The 17,079-nt window shown below is 40.0% G+C and overlaps 1 protein-coding gene and 1 long non-coding RNA gene across 4 annotated transcripts in view; one reads left to right on the forward strand and one right to left on the reverse strand.

Annotated features, from left to right (window-relative positions):
• Positions 1 to 17,079, reverse strand: part of man1a2 (mannosidase, alpha, class 1A, member 2) — a 142,621-nt gene that overhangs the window by 99,053 nt on the left and 26,489 nt on the right. For all 3 annotated transcript variants that reach the window (XM_004571991.3, XM_004571993.6, XM_004571992.6), the window contains exon 3: positions 10,257 to 10,518. In XM_004571991.3, the coding sequence (XP_004572048.1) occupies positions 10,257 to 10,518 (262 nt within the window). The remainder of the gene's footprint in view (positions 1 to 10,256; positions 10,519 to 17,079) is intronic.
• Positions 11,962 to 12,860, forward strand: LOC143413093 (uncharacterized). Its single transcript, XR_013093666.1, has 2 exons — positions 11,962 to 12,040; positions 12,280 to 12,860. It is a non-coding gene; the product is annotated as an uncharacterized LOC143413093 (long non-coding RNA).

The following is a 17,079-nucleotide window of genomic DNA, read 5'->3' on the forward strand; positions in this document are numbered from 1 at the left end:
TCACATTTGCATTTGTGGGTTGAGCAACAGAGTTGAGTATGCAAGTTGTGCCCAAGAAAAACTTGCCAAATCTTCTCTTTCGATGCCAAACAGCTTATTCTGCTATTGGCTCTTGTTTGGTGCCATTTACTGGACTGAATGATTAAAGATTGAAAAAAAAAAAAAACAATTGGCAATTTAACAGTTTATTTATTTGATAACCAGAATCATCCACAGCCACAACAGCCTGGCATTTGTCACAAGTATGCCAATGTGATTGTTCTGGTCACGCTGGCACGAACAGAACAATCCGGCTGATCCCACAAGAGTTCAATGGGGCTGAGGTCAGGACTGCAGGCAGGCCGTTCCATCCTTTCCACTCCCAAATTCTGGAGGTAGTCTCCGATAAACCCTGTTGTGTGTAAGCAAACGTTTTCATCTTGAAGGACAGAGTTTGGCCCCAGACTGTGGAGATATGGGACTGCCACTCTTTGTGGAATCTCATTCTGATCTCTCTCAGCATTGAGATTGTCTCCAATGATGACAGGCCTCGTTTTTCCCATGACTGAGATGCTGCTCCACACCATCATGCTGCCTCCACCAAGCCGTTACCCTAATGGTGCAGCAAACAGCATGGCGTTCTCTGTGCTGTCTCCATACTTGTGTTTAAGCCACTCTTACAAGCCATCTGCTGTAGGCAGAATTTGGACAAATCACCGAACATAATGTTCCTCCACATGTTCAGATTCCAGTGCACATGTTGCTGAAACAAGCGCAATTGGGTCTGACGGTGAACAGAAAGTCATGCCAGGCCTCCTGGTAGCCCTGGCTGTGTGCAGTCTGTTCTGGATTCTCTGGGTAGAGAGCCATATCATCCTGCAAACCTTGATAGTAGATCTGTAGACGACTACCTACACTTCTTAAGTGCAGACAGAATGAGGAAACTGTTTTCTTATGTTGTCAACTTATTGTAGATCCTCCATTATATGGAACTTGGCTTTCAATTTGTAGATGATACTAGCTCTCACTCCAAATAATGCTGCGTGTCTTGGTTTTGCAAAACTCCGGGCTGAAGTTGCCCTATGGGCCATATTAAGATCAGTCAAACGTGGCAGGGTTCATGCTCACAGGTGCTGCTAATCAGGCACCTAATAGTCAGCACCTGGGATATAGAAAATCAAAACAAGAGTCAATGACAGAATAATCTGTTAACTACCCCACAAATGCATTTTTCTTACAAATGTGGCACCAATTAAGGAGAAGAAGCATTGTTACAGAAGTAACACAGAAGTTATCCAAACACAAATTTTCTTACTTTTTGTGCAAAGTTTATATAAAATATTCATCAAATAAAGCATCCACTGCAGAAAGGTTGTTTTGGGAAAAAACATACTTTCCTTCGCTTGAGCAGTAAGAAAGATCTAATATTTCTTGGGGAAAAAAATCCATAAAATCCACTTGCTGTAAATTTATGTTATAGGTTTGATGTGTACTAGCAACCTTGTAGTGCTATTTCTATCCCCAAGAGAGTATGAAGTCAATATTATTGTGAACAAAGCCAATATAAGACTACAATTGCTTTGCGATAAAAGACAATTACTGGTGAGTGGAAACTTTAATTATGAAGTAGCAACATAGATGTGGTAGTTTGCCCTGGATTCAGGTGCACACTTGATTACAGCTGACACCGGAGCTTGAAGGAAAACAGTCTGATTTTTCCATTCATGTTTCTCTGATTGCTAAGCTTGGAGAAGGACTGAAGAAACACAACCGAATTCAATCTTTTACATAGAGGAGAACCACATAATTCCACCATGAGAAAGCACTTTGAGACAGAAACTGCAGTCCAATTGCAGCTTTCTCTCTTTCGTCAATTGAGCCAGCTCTGAAATGTCAGACAGTTTCCTGAAAGTACAAAAAAAAGTTTTTTGCCATTCTTGCTCACTCTTAGGGAGGGAAATACAGTTTGATGTATGACGCTCATCCGTAAAAGCACAAGATATCCACACAAAGACAAGTGATCAAACAGAGTTACACACATACACAAGGCAGGCAGATATTTTGTAAACAGACAAGATAAGGAGGGGGGAAAATCACATGACTGACAGTGAAAAACAGATTTCACTGTCAGCCCTGTGATTTTACTGGAAGGGAAGAGATGAAAAGATTAAACTGCTGTCATTTAGACTTTTCTATTGTTTAAATGACAGGAAAAAAATATTAGAGATAGAGCTGTTGTACTGTGGCAGCAGCCCAAAGGGATAGATGACCATTGTAAGTCGAGCCTGTCCTCTGCCACTTTCAATGTCTCTCTCTCTCCATCACCTGAGGTGTAATTGAGGCTCATTATGCCTGTCCTGTACTTAAAACAATCAGGACGCTCTCTGCCTTTCACCCGATAAAGGTATTCGACACCAGCTCTCCAGCAAAGTGCAGTTAAGCTCTTAGTTTTGGCTGACAGACATGCTCTACCATCAGATATTTCCAGAGGTATCAGCTAATGAATCAGCAACGCGGAACATACACTACCAGCATTGGCTACTCCTACACTTCCATTTAACCTTCTTCAGCAAAACTGTTTATAGCAGATTAGCAACCCAAAAGAAAGAACGAAAAACTCCGTGTAAGGTAAATAACAGACCAAAACCGAGGAGCCCAAACTGCAAAAGCCTGGTTGTGTTTAGATTTTAAGTGTAAGTTATCAGGTTCCTGTCCGAGGAGCTCAGGCAATGCACTGGGACGCACTGTTGGGTCTCCATCCAATAGGATGGAGAGGGAATGGAGGGTAGAGGAGGGAACAAACAATTTACCAGAACTTACCAAAAAACAAGTACAAGTGAGATTAACAAATGACAGAGGAAAACACAAACACACACACTTAATTTTTATTCAACCAGTTTAGGATGACAGGGCACATGACAACATGGCCAATAACTTTAAAGCTGTTGAGACAACATCTGAATGTTCTGAATGTTCACTCTGTAGGTTAAGGCTACAACTGCTTTGCGATAAAAGACTATTACTGGTGAGTGGAAACTTTAGTTATGAAGTAGCAACATAGATGTGGTGCAGCAGTACCGGTAGATTTTTTTTCCTTTTCTATATGTGAACAAATCTCAAAAGTACACTTTCTTGACAAAAACTCTCTGAGCTTTATCTTACTACTTTAAATTATTCTTTTCACACTCATCTGGTAGCAGGACAGTGAACACGTACAAGTTAGAGCAAAGCAATACTGACAAGTGGAGCTGGAAGGAAGAAAACAAGGACATCGTCAGGGATCGTCATGGTTACTCTTCATTTTTTCAGTAAGGTACAGTACTCTAAACTATTCTGTGTACATGCACAGTATGTAGACATACCTGTATGATATTTTTAATTACTGAAGAAAGAAAAGCCTTTGAAAAACAAACGTTGGCTAGTACCCAACAAAGGTTTGTGGTCAGGGGTTTGTAACTTGATGATCTAGGTGTGACAACATAGCAATTCCTATAGGCAACCTGGAGCCAAGTCATGAAGGGCTTTAAATGTAACAGACAATCAATTCCAATTTACAGACACTCTAATGTATGATAGATGACTGTTCTGCAATGTACGACAAAATCACTGTGTAGTTATCATCATCGAGTTACTCTGATTTCTACCTCTAATAAAGAAAGTTGTCTTTTTCCAAACTTCAATGGTGACTTGTAATGATATTCAAATGCTTTGAGTAATCTAACACTGATACGCCATTACAGCTCTCCTATCATGGTTAGTATTTATTAATATGTAAAAACATTACGGCATACTGCGAGCAAACAAAGCATTTTCTCTACTAATGGGGCGGAAAAGCAATTCAACCAGTATTAATATTTAAGACTAAACCTTTACTTGCATTGTTGCACTGTGATATCAGTGACTGGACCTCAACACATTTGACACAAGCTGTGATAAAATACTGCTGTCTCATCAGATCTCTGTTCCTCAAACTAGGAGAGGGTCCCGTTGGTGGAGAATAGAGCCCCATGGTGGAGCATGGACTACCAACAGAAAACATGGAGTGAAACTAAACTGAAGGACACTATTGTGCAGACATACATTTCAGAGCCTTTTTTATTTATTTTTAATAATAGACTAAAACAAATTGTGTTGAGGGTATTACCTTTTAGCGTGCTTCAAAATGAAGCACAACAGACAAAGTTTGAGAACTTGAACTTCTCATGTGATTGAGGAACTTTATGTAAGCAAATACTATGAAGACATGAGATAGGAAGGAGGACCTTTTTCCAGGATAAAACATCAGAAATATATGGAAGAGGATTAGAGCCACTGAAGAAAAAAGTGGGCATGTCTTTTTTTCTTCTTTTCCAGAATGCTGAGACAAAAGTCAGAATGCTGAGACATGCACACTCCCCTGTCCCTGAAACAGTTTGACAGAATCTTTGGCCTTAAATAAAAAAATTAAAAAAATAAAAATAGGCAGAACCTTTCCTCCATTTCTATTTCTCAAAGGCATGTCCACCTGCGTGTTTAGAGTTGCCTTCAGCTATGACCTCCAACACTTACTGCTAATAAGGTTCATCGCAGTAACATCCAGATAACGAAGCAGGGAAAAAGCTCTAATTATTCCAGCCTGGGAGCATTCGTCTATATTCCAAGATGGTTACCTCCAGTGCTAACATTGTGCTGCTGAAATAATCTATGCTGTGACTTATAATATAAATGTTTCTTGCTAATGAGCTCTGCTTTCCAGACGCTTGCTTCCATTGTCCTGACAGGAGATGATTCTGCGACTGGGGAATTTAGATTTTATGTTTTACTATGTTTCATTTATAGAAGACAAATGGCTTTAATGATCAACACTCTCCCCTCTGGATTAGTGTTCTGTTTTTCAGAACCTTTCTTCTGCCCTTATTATTTGCTCGCACATATCGTGTGGATATTGTTGCCTTCTCCTGAAGGGATGGATTGTCAAATGTCACCACTTAACCTCGTGCTGCAAAAGGCTGGTTACAAGAAAGCATTAAGCCTTACACAACCAAACATGATTGCCTCAAAGAAAACAAACAAACAAACAAAAAAACAACGCTTGTAGCTCAGCCCCAATACACAATACATGCTCTAAAGGAAGTAAAACTCAGATAACACAAAGCCTGTTTATATTGTGTAGATTCTCTTTCCCTGTAGCCTACTTGTTGTGTTAGATACAAATAATACACAGTGTTGTCTGAAGATGAGAAGTGCCCGTTGTTCAGCAAATCAATATGGAAATCCTTATGATTTTATTAAGACTTGTAGCTACCAATGAGGGAGAATCCTTCGAGGCGACTTTTAAATAATGCTGAATAAAGGAGCTGAGAGTTGAGGGGAAGGATTTAATAGTAAGAAAGAGACTGAGGTGGAAACAAAAATAATTGAAAAGAATGATAAGATCAAAATAGAAAGAGAGAATGAGGGCTAAGAGCAAGAGGAGGGGAAGACTTGGAGAGCCAGAGAGAGTGTGAAACAGAATGATGAAAGCTAAGCTGTGCCCTACCCCGGAGGCAACTGTGCTACAAACACACACACTTGCAGTATAGACCCGGTGTGCAGACAACATATGAGGCCATCTGCCAAACACTATCAGGGCTTCGAAAACACGACTGGGGGAGGACACCTGTGAGAAAGAAAGATTTGACACAAGAGATGGAGGAGAGGACACTCATGGGTTCAATTGCAGATTTTTCACATCTCCATCGGAAACCTTTTCTGTGTCTTTATGGGCCGATGCACCTGGATAGCGGCACCTTTTAGACAGCACTTAAAGAGGGCTGCTTTGGTCATTGATTTATCTGGGCTTTACAGCCGCAGTCCATAGCTCTGTAGGGAAACACACACAGGTGCTACCTCCAATATCAGCTACAAATCTGTAATCGTTTGCTTTTGCTCTGCAGTCACATTTGAGCGACTGCTAAGCCAAGTCGCCAATCGCTTCTGTGCCCCTCAGACAGTACAGTGTATGCTGATGATCCAAAAATACTGCATTATTGACTGAACGTTTTCATGTTTAATCTATTGTCCACTTAAATTAGAGCTTCTGAATATAGAACCTGTATTAAAATGGGCAGAATTCCTAAACGCTTTGCACTGGACTTCAAGCCTGGATGTCTGCGCTTCAATCACATTTTAATTTTTTGATATCAAATCCATTGTCCAAATACTTACAGGCCTAAATGTAAGATACTGTAAAGCCTTTGTATGTTGAGCAATGTGTTAGCAACTCTTTAACAGTAACATCTCAGCACATAGACACTGTGACAACATGTTAGCATCACTTAACAACTGGAACTCACATCTGTGCCCATCTCTCATCTACAGTACTATAGATTATACTATAGATATAGCAAAAGCTCAAAATTGTAGTCTTTAGCAGTAAGGTCCCAGTAAACACCATGTCATTTCCAAATTGCAGTGCTCATGGAAATTATAAAGATCCATTATTTGCATTTTTAAAAAGTACCCTTTCTCGTCTATTAGATTTGGTTTTGATAATCAGGTATTCCTGTGCAATGAAGCACCAAATAATATTAACCTTCAGCTTTAGTCTGTCTTAAATCTTAAACATTTTTGTCAAGACCAGCAATTAACAAAACACAAATCCATAATACAACGCCTGCTGATGAATTATAAGTGTGGCAACAGCTATGGAGAGCCAAAAACAACAAAAAACTGAAAATGAGCACGTTCCATCTAGGAAAGCTGTCGCCTGTCAATATAGAGCAGAGGGAGAGCACTGCAACCTATAAGTACATTTAAATACAGCAAATGATTTAGTTTACTTTTATAAGTGGACAGATAACCGGTGAATAGGTAAAAAATGGTGCAACTTAACTGGTTTGGTGTTTGTCCGTCAGATACACAACAAAGCACATTTTTTTGTAGAACATGCAAGCGGCCGTCATTATTGTCGTATTTGTCGGACTAAGGTGCTCGTAAATCTGGGCGTAATCTGGGTCCTAAACTCTGTATTCTTCAGGTCAAACAACACTGCAGCATCACTGAGAGTTAAATATGGAATCAGAACGATGCCACCTTGAAACGAAACCGAAAAAAATATTGAAACCGAAAAAAAATATTGTAACTGAAATTCAGTTACAATATTTTGTAACTGAAATTCAGTTACAATATTTTTTTCGGTTTCAATATTTTTTTTCGGTTTCGTTTCAAGGTGGCATCGTTCTGATTCCATATTTAAAAACTGTCTAAATTCTTTCATCTTTAATAAAACGATCAGCATTGCTGCTTTATCAGGTGTAACTATGACGTTTAACATCCAGGCATCCACGAAAACAGAATTCATTACATTTAACGGAGTTAGAAGTTAGCAGGAAGTTAGCTCACTAGTTTCACTAGTTACCTAAGCATGATAAAGCATGTTCTGACTGAGAGATTTCTGAAAAAAATCAAACGTACAGCTCTGCTATCACTTCTAACATAAATGAAGACAGGAAGCTACACCACAGTGACGTTTGTAGGGTTACTGAAGTTGGGCTATCTGGTATATAATGATGTGCTACATGATCGCTAGCGACACAGCTATGTTAGCATAACATAAACTGTGAAGCTGGAGGATGAACGGTAACACTTTCCCCCTCGATAAAAGTTAACGTGAGGGTTCCTGATGGTTAGAGACAAATGCAATCGCATGGCAGGATGCTGTAAACGGACCAAACTTCAGTCAGGAGAACAACTGAGAAAATCCATCCACAATACGAGGTTAGTCATTAATATACTGCAACAACATGGGAATAGAGCAGCTGTGATAGAATACAGCATTAATGAATCAATGATACAGAAGTGGAGGAAGAAAGAAGAATGAGTTGAATGAAGTTTGATTTATCTGAGTGTTTTGTTGCCTTATAATCCTGTGCACCTTATGGTCCAAAAAATACATATTTGACTTTTTTATTTGGCACACTGCAGTTTAATGTAGCAAAGCACCTCTTTTTAACTTCAGTGGATATTATACATGGTTATGCTCAGGATATGTCAGCCCATTTCTACTAGAGATGCCCTTTGGTTAAACTTTCAGCAAGGAATTTGCATTTGCACTGTTAAATGTTTATATAGCTTTAATGCACATAAAAAAAAAAAACAGCTGCTTGTTTTAAGTGAAAATAAATGGATGGGTTTTTTTTGCGCTAGTAAAGTTGTGGAGTTGTATTTTGTCTCGCAGAAATTATATCGTTATCGCAAATTTTCAAATATATATCGTGATAAATATTTTTGGCCATATCGCCCTGCCCTAATAACTGTCATAACTTAGAAGTAGGTTTGCAGGAGACTGTCCACATGCTTAGCTGTAAAAGTAAGATGACAAGAGGCCAATGGCCCAGTGGCCATTGGCCTCTTGTGGGGGTCTCAGTGGGGGTCTCAGTGCTTGTAATATGTTTTCTATGTTTTGCAGAGGAATTTGGTGTAGCTTGGGTGAGGGGAGATGGACTTTTATGACCGACAAGAAGTCACACACCCACACTCACTCACATACACACACAGGTACGCACAAACACAGAATTTACAACACACTATGTGGGTTTTACGATGGGGTCGCTTCTATAAAACTGGTTGTAACAAACAAAGAAGTGAAGATCTGCAGAGGGACACTGGCCCTGTACATCTCCCCTTTAGAAGGTGCATGTGCAACTGAAGATGAATAAAGGTTTTGTGAAATGACTACTGAGTCCGGTGCAGTCTCTGGAGGCCTGAGGAATAAAAAAAGAACCGGGGTGAAACTGCTTTACGTAACATTTTCAACAAATATATATTTAAACTACAAAATAAGAAACTTTTATTTTCTTACAAGTGGTTGCTTGAGTTTTGAGACCACCAGACAACTTCTTACCCAGCAAACAATCCAAACTGATTATACAACCGGAAACAATCATTTGCAATCAGTGATCCTTCGCAGCCACGGACTGAGCGCAGATGTCAATTTGAAGCAAATCAAAATAATTTCAAAACTGATGCAGGAGAAACACTGTCAGAAAAAAAGTCAGGCGGTTGAAATAACGCCATGTAATCTGGGTGGTAACAGGCTGCTGACTGTCTACATACAAAATGAACAATGACAAGAAGATGGATGCTGAAACATCCCTTTGGACTTGAATTCATGGCAGCAAAATGCAGGCCAATAGGCTGCCTCTAGCCAGGATTTAAAAGAGGAAAAAAGAAAAAGCTCCAGCTTCGCAGCCGCAATTGTTTTGCAGAGTGTGATTAGACTTTCTCCTTGGAATCACAAGGCAATCAGGAAAAGGGGAGTGTACTGTGCCGTAGCCCATACAGCTGCTACTTTCTTGCTCATTTGGGAGTGTTCGGCATTCTCTCTGAATGGTAATTATGAAAGGAACAAAAAGGGGCCTTTGCAGACAAAGGCGGGTTTGGAGTGAATGGGCCCTGCTCCCATACGCCATGAGTGTTTTGACTCCAAGTGCTGTTTCATGGGAGACGATACGAGGCAATTATGCAGGAGAACTTGCAGGGGGTGAGAAAGGAAGAGGAGCACGGAGAGGGAGATACGCTGGGCCTGGCATAGAGAGCGGGACCAGATAGCACCATCTGCATTCTGCACGTGCACTGTCCGTCTGGCTCGCTGTTGCTTTCAATAAAAGCTGGAGCTCATGCAGACAGCCAACAGAAAAAGTATTCAAATATACAGTACAGAGGAGGACTCACTGGGCCGCACATACACCACACACCAATCCTGCACTTTACTGCAAGACATGGCACTGATTTAACTATGTTAACCAAAGCTGCCACAGTGAAAGGATATAATATCATAAGTGGTATTATACTGTTGGTCCCATGCTGGCAAACGCATACAATGGCACCTGCGTTTCTCAACGCACCAACAAATCTCCATTTCCTGCAAATAAAATCTTTAGCAAAAACTAAGATAAGATGTATTTGCTTAAAATGGTAATATGTGATTAAAAGTGCAAATGTTTTGCAGCGCTGCTGTCAAAGAACTGAAAACAAGCACTAACTGTATGTAACAGCTGAGTCTAATAAGCTATGAATATGAAAACGAGCTCTTTCTTCTTGCTGCATTAACATAACCATATCAAAGCAAAAGGGCTTGAAATTGTTTTCATCTGAATTTCTAGATCACTGATGTGCACTTTAATTTTTTTTTCACCTTTCCTGCGTGGGAGGGCCATTTTTGTTTTTGCCCTCACTGGGGGGTTGACAAACAGAGATTGACTTCTTATTTAAAATGAATCAAATCAAGAAAAGCAAGAAGAGACTGATCACGTTACCTCTCTTATCTTGTCTCGTTTCTCTTTGACGTCGGGTTCTGGGGGCTCGCCGTCGCTCACGCCCACCACCTTAGGCATGGGTACCGGCGGCAACGGTTTGGGCCCTACGTCCTTCTTTTTCAGGTCCTCCATCACTTTGTTCTTCTCCGTCTGAATCTCGGCCTTGAGCTCCTCACGTGACTTTCGCAGCTTCTCCTTTGCCTCCTGCAGTGCTCGCTCGTGGTCTGCACGGATCTTATCCCGCAGGCTCTCCTCCTCTTCCCTACAGGAGGAAGGAATAAGATAAGCTTTACTTCTTTATGCTCTGCTTTGATTTCCATTAGACCTCACAAGTCGGTTGCTCATCCCCACAGTGAAATTAGAAGGGTTACTGTAACCATAGCTAACACGCACACAAAAAACATTTGGTGAAGAAAGGTGTACAGAGAGACTTGTGCTTGAAATTAATTAAAGATGGGCATTACAAACAAACTCTGACCCACTAGGAAGTTGATATTTCATTATTTTTGGAAAATAAAACTAAAATATTTACTGTTTACCTTTTTTACATTGATATTTAATAAACTATTGAATTTCTTTAGGTCAGCAGGTTGAGGATCACTGCAACAAACATCTGCAGGAAACCATTTTACTCAGATGATAATGAAAACACAAAAAAAAACATTTTCTCAGGAGAAACCTAACCCCAACCCCATTAATCTGCAGTTACATCAGCTCCAGGAAATGGGACAGGTGTGGAGGAACACAATGAGGAGACCAGCGATGGCAGAATGACAAACATCATCTGTGGTTCCACATGACGGTACAAACCCTAGGGGTGTTGACAAGGCTCTACCCCGCGAGGATGTGCTTCAGTAATGAAAAACAAACATAGTGGGGAGCTGAAGCAAAGGTGACAGGAGGCCGACGACACTTTGCTGCTCTTCTGTGGTCACTGAAGTAAGGAGAAACTGAAAGAATCTCTTTGAATCTCTCCCTGCCCTCATCCGGGTTTGCACAAATATAATTTCAGCCACATGTCAGCTGATACGCAGCAGAGGTTAGCTCTTTCAGCTGCTGACAAATGAAGACAAAATGAATGACCAGTTCAGCTGGAAATAACTAACCACCATTACATTTATGAATACAAAAGTATATTTCTTACATTTGAAATAACAAATTTCATTACAGTAAATTCTAGCTTAAAAACAGCTTTTTCCCTTTATATGCTACATTATTTGATTTTTATTTTACCAAATTACATGCTACTTATCAAATATGAAAGAGATCTGACCCATCTTTAAATCAAAACTAAAAAAAATATATATCTGCACATAGGACACACACTACAGACTCACTGCCTTGACACTTGTCTCTAATATTTTCATTACTCCTTGATGCACTGCTTTAGTTGTCAGTGTCCTAAATGCTTTTTAAAAAAAAAAACAAACAAAAAAAAAACACAATAAATGAGGAATCTTCACGCAAACACATGCGACTGTTTATTAATGACCTACAGTGTGATGCCTCAAAGGCATTTATTTCATTTATCTTTAATGTTTGCTTAAAGTAGTTCTTTTGTATGTATTTAAGTTAGAAAGAACAGTAAAAAGAGTTAAAAATGTTAAGAAGCTTTAATTTTGAAGGTGAACTTGCTAATAACGTCACTTCCTGGTGGGTTACCTGTATTGCTTCATTTCCTGTTTAATTGCTCTTCCTGGTTCTCTAAGAGGGAGAGTGACATGTGGTCTTGCTCTGAGGCTTATCCACAGCCATCCACTTGGGAACATTGTTCAGGCAACGCCGTAAGTGTATATATTTCACGAAGGTGTTAAAAAGGCATAAATAGTGGTATTTGTGAAAAATTATATTTTATTTGTGATTCATGGAGGTTGATTTGTACATGTTAAAAAAGGCAGTTTTGATGATCATTACTGTTGCTAAAGCTAACACGAAGGTGTAAGGTCACATTTTGAGTTATTTCGTGATGCAATATTTATGTAAACGATCATTTTTTCTATTCTGTATTTCTTTTCAACTACAGTTTTCACCGCTTGTCAAATGAAGATTCTGAGTAAAAAGTCAACTCTACTCGGACTCGTGTATTCATTGACAGAGGTTTAGCTTGGTGTTTGATCGGAGTTGCTACACTCTGCAACAGAACACTACATACAGTGTAACAAACACAGGAAATGTGGGAGGAACTGATAACCTGCTGAGCTCCATGTGGACTCAGCTGCAAGTCTCCCCGGAGTTACAGTTCAACATCTCTAAGAAGATGAGAAAAACAACTCACTGGGTGTGTGTGTGTGTGTGCGTGCCCATGTGTGTGTTTCCCTATCATTGAAACATGCATATTAAAAAAATAAACCTTGAGCCTTCAACACTACACTATGTATTAGTTTAATTTCAAATAAAATCAATAATCCTGTAAAGTGCTGCAGCTATTCTACAATGACAACGTTACTTTACTTAAAAGCCTGGTGAACAGCGTTTAGCACAGAGGATGCCAAAGAATTTTCTTAAGTGTTTGTAGAATGATTTTTAGTGTTTTCTATATCAGCAGTTAGGCCATGAATACAAATAGGTCACGAACAAGAGAAAAATAAAAACCTAAATGTTCTATATGCGGTTTTGTTCTTGTAGACCTGCGTGTGCTCATTAATTTACTTATTTATTAACTTGTAATGTTTCAGCGTCCAGTTCTTAGCCTGTGTGGTTTCTTATTCGTTATCAATATCCGGTCATGACTTGGGTATTTTTCCCTCTGTTCAGGTGTTTTTCATGCACGTTTACATGCTGGCGTGTACATCCATTCTCAGCCTGAGACTAAAATTACTGCTAATCAGGAAAAGAAAGAAATGGTTAGCAGAGTGAGGTGTGAGACAGCCTGCATTAGAGCAGATGTCTTTATGTACACCTGGTTGATAAAAGGTGATGATATAACGCGAGCTAACTTCACAAAGAGAGGAAGCCTGTCCAGACCCACAAGAGCAATATAAGGAAAGAGAATAATGTTTAGGTTTTGCTCCTGTATGTAGGGTTGCCAACCGTCCCTTAAAAAACGGAATCGTCCCGTATTTAGAAACAAAAGTTCACGTCCCGTATTGAGCTAATAAGGGACGCACTTTGTCCCGTAATACAGTGAGAATCAAAAGTAGTCTATAACTTTTAATGGAATTAACACTTTGTTTGAAAACATAATTCCCAGCCCCTCTCCTGCTTTGTGACCAATGCGCTGACAGCACACTTATGACAATTCGAGTATGACAAGTCAGATTATCGCTCATCTCATTGGTCGAGGAAAGGTCGCTTACGGTGAAAATACCGGAAGACAACAGATGACCACAACAAGAAGCATGGCCAACAGGGGAACAAACGCCGTCACTGCGGTGCAAGTCTCGGACGGCACACTGTGCCTCCATAAAATGAAGGTTATAACAGAAAATCTGTCGCTCTCTCTCTCTGTCTGTCTTTCACTCACACAGACACGCACACCGCCACCATCAACTTTGCTAAATTGCTAATGAAAAACATTAATAAGGCAGCTGTGATTGAGCAACAGTGTAAATCCAACTATTTTCACGGTTGTTGTGGTCGTGATAATTTTGTGATGCCACATCGAAAAGGCTCGGATGAGCTTTCCGAAGTTCTACAAGTTGTGCCTCCATCGCTTGTGTCCAGATCACACGCTGCACAGCCGTGCTGCTCCATCTTTTTCACCGACGTTTATGTGTTTGCGCGTGAGCAATGTGAGCGCCTGTGGTGACACCCTCACGAGCGATTGATGATCGGGAGCTGGTCGTGAGGTGTTAATCGCTTCTCGTTACCCCACGTATACTACACGACGCACGATGAAGGCCAAAATCAGGCCGATCACCAAATCGGTCGCACGACTCAAAAACGGCTCAAAATGGGCCAAAAATCGCACAGTGTAAGCCCAGAATTAGAGCAGCAATGTTTGTTCGCTCAGAGAAAGAAAAAAAAGGCTGCAAAAGTACAGGGAGGAATGGGAAAAGGAAAACACCTGGCTGGAAAAGTGCACTATAAAGCGCACTGCACTGTGTGCTGGCGCACTTTTTCCATAGGCATGCTTCTAATGGTGGGCACATGAAGAACATGAGGGGCGTGAAAGCTCGGGGAACCCTTAACCAATTTCTTGTCCACCAGGTCACGGCAGAAGCAGATATGGTATGTAAACACTGGTTTGTTTTTTAAACCCTCTGGTTAAGGTTAATATGGGCATGTGCAGTGAATATCAGCGCTATGTGGCCAGAAGTGTGATAATATAATTTATTTTGTGTAATAAACAACTGCAAGGATAGATGATTACAACAAATAGATGACTAATACATAAAAGTAATACATAGATGAATAATGATGATGAGTTATGATGCGTAATCATGGGAACAAGTGGGTTTACAAACAGGAGCAGCTGATTAGCATTAGAAAAGCTGAAATAATACCTCAACTGAAGCCAATTATACTAAATGCACTAAATGTGCACAGTTACAAGAATATTTTTGTTCTATTGCTTTCTATTAATTTATATAATTTTAAGTTAAGCAGGACAGAGTTCTTTTAAAGAAAGATTTACTTATATTCTCAAAAGTTAAGCATGACAGGCTTCTGTTTAAGAAAGAGACCTGTGTTACTGTGTTAATGTTGTCATTTTGAGCTAAAAATAAATGGCTAAATGATCATTTGTTTCACATATGGTCATATCACAAAGAATATGCATCTGCTTAAATCAAATTCAAGTCAAATGGTTAAAAAATAATTTCACACACAAAAAAAGAGCTACCACACTGGGAAGGGTGAAGACAACTGGGTTGCCCAGCCCTGGCCACGAGGTGTCCCTTATTTATTTTTCAGGGAGTTGGCAACCCTACCTGTATGAGAGCCGCCATACTGAGAGCCGCCATACTGCATGAAGCCAGACTTCTGCTCCTTGTTTTGCATCCATACCAAAGATTTTAAAAGAACAGAAAAAAAGAAAAGAAAAAAACTACTGACAAGTGGTAGGGTTGCTTCATGGATGAGCTTAGGTTATTTCTAAGCATTAATCTCACACAGACACACAAATGTCACATTAGTCTGCTAAGGAGGCAAATGTCAGCAGTGCTAGCACCAGCAGCCTTTTTTCCTCCACCTGTGCAGAATGCAATGCCTAATGAGAAGTGCAGACAGTGGCTGACCGTTTTAACTGTTTTCAGCGTTAGGTTTCACTCCACTACAAAGGGATCCCCGTCGTCCCCGTTTCTGGGGCTAAGCTAAAGGACCAAAACAGCACAAACATGAACAAGAGCAGCGCATACACAGGTTGTTAAACTAGATGTTAAACAAATTTTTGACTCTGCTACCCGCTGCAAATAAACTGCTGCTTCAAAGACTGAGTGTCAAATATGGATGTGCACATACGAGTTGCATGCCTCACTGCACGCAAGAGAATAGACTGCCTACATCTATGGACACAAAACAAAATTGAGCCAAAGCTGAAAGATCAGATGGACATGGAATAAAGGCAGTAAAAAGCTGCCAAAAAACAGAACAAATGTATTAACCCTGTGATGGACTGCTGACCTGTCCAGGGAGTCTTAATTGGACAAACAGTTAAGAAAATAGGCAGGTGAAAAATTACATAGGAAAAAGAACAGGGCTATAAGACAAGGCTGGATAGGGGCTGTGTTTGATCACCGCCCATTTTTCCCATTACACTACTTAACCTGTTTATGTTTGACTGGAAGTGCAACCTTTCCGAAGCTGCACAACAGACTGGTTAAACCCTGGCCAGTTCAGTATATCCCACTGTGTGGGTAGGAGGGGGAAAAGGTGCAAAAGATATGTAGAACAATAACAAGCAAACAAAGTGTGAAGGAAAGCATAAGAGTGTGTGACAGAAAAGAATATGTTTTATACTAATTATCCTTCAAACGGCACAGTGTGCATCCATTTTCTAAGTCTGTCATGATGCTGGATGTGTGGCCAGCAGAGACCAAAATAAACAGCTCCAAGTTATGCAACATCGCCCTGGAAACAACTCATAAATATTCATTATTGCAACTCAGCATGTCTTGACTTTAATTGATAGAAAACACATTTCGAAACAACATGGCATTTACTGTGAATGCAGGTGAATGTTCACATCGTTAGGGATGCTTCAAATGTGCTGCTTTTGCTTTGTAGGGATTTCATGTATGTATTGTTCTTGTACAGACTATAATCCTGCCTGTGTGTCACTATATTATCTGTGATTTGTGTGGGTGTATGCGTGCACATCTGCTTCCTCTATTTTGGGCTCTTTGATTAGGTCTCAGTGTTACAGAGCCTGCACTCTTGGATTTGGATTTTGAGTGCACGTACAGCCAAATGGATGACAGTATAGTCAATAGTACAAGGTTTTCCTGCACACAAAGAAAAGTTTGCCTCTCTCTCAGGATTGTGGTAGCATTTTTTATATGGGTTTTTTCAAGTTTTTGTATCAAATGGCCAGAAAATCTCCAAATAATAAGGAAAAGTGCTTCGGTGGCTCCTTTATTGCCTTCTTTAGCTGAAGATACAGTGTGCCATCCGTTATGAAAAGAGTCAAGATAATGCCATTCCTCAATTCACAGCAAAGCACTATCCGAACATTCATGAAAACCATCAACATAACTGACAAAGTAGTCGAGGACATGCAAATGCTACTTGCATTTTCCACTTCATGCAATATATTACACATCTACTACTACTGTAAACCCATTAAACACACAGGATAACTATGAAAATCATGCTAATAAGGAAATTGCCGCAGACTGTGTGGTCCTCACTGAGGTTTGAGAGGCATTTCAATTTGGTTTATAAC

This window comes from Maylandia zebra, linkage group LG16 (genome assembly GCF_041146795.1).
Source record: "Maylandia zebra isolate NMK-2024a linkage group LG16, Mzebra_GT3a, whole genome shotgun sequence".
Classification (NCBI taxonomy): domain Eukaryota; kingdom Metazoa; phylum Chordata; class Actinopteri; order Cichliformes; family Cichlidae; genus Maylandia; species Maylandia zebra.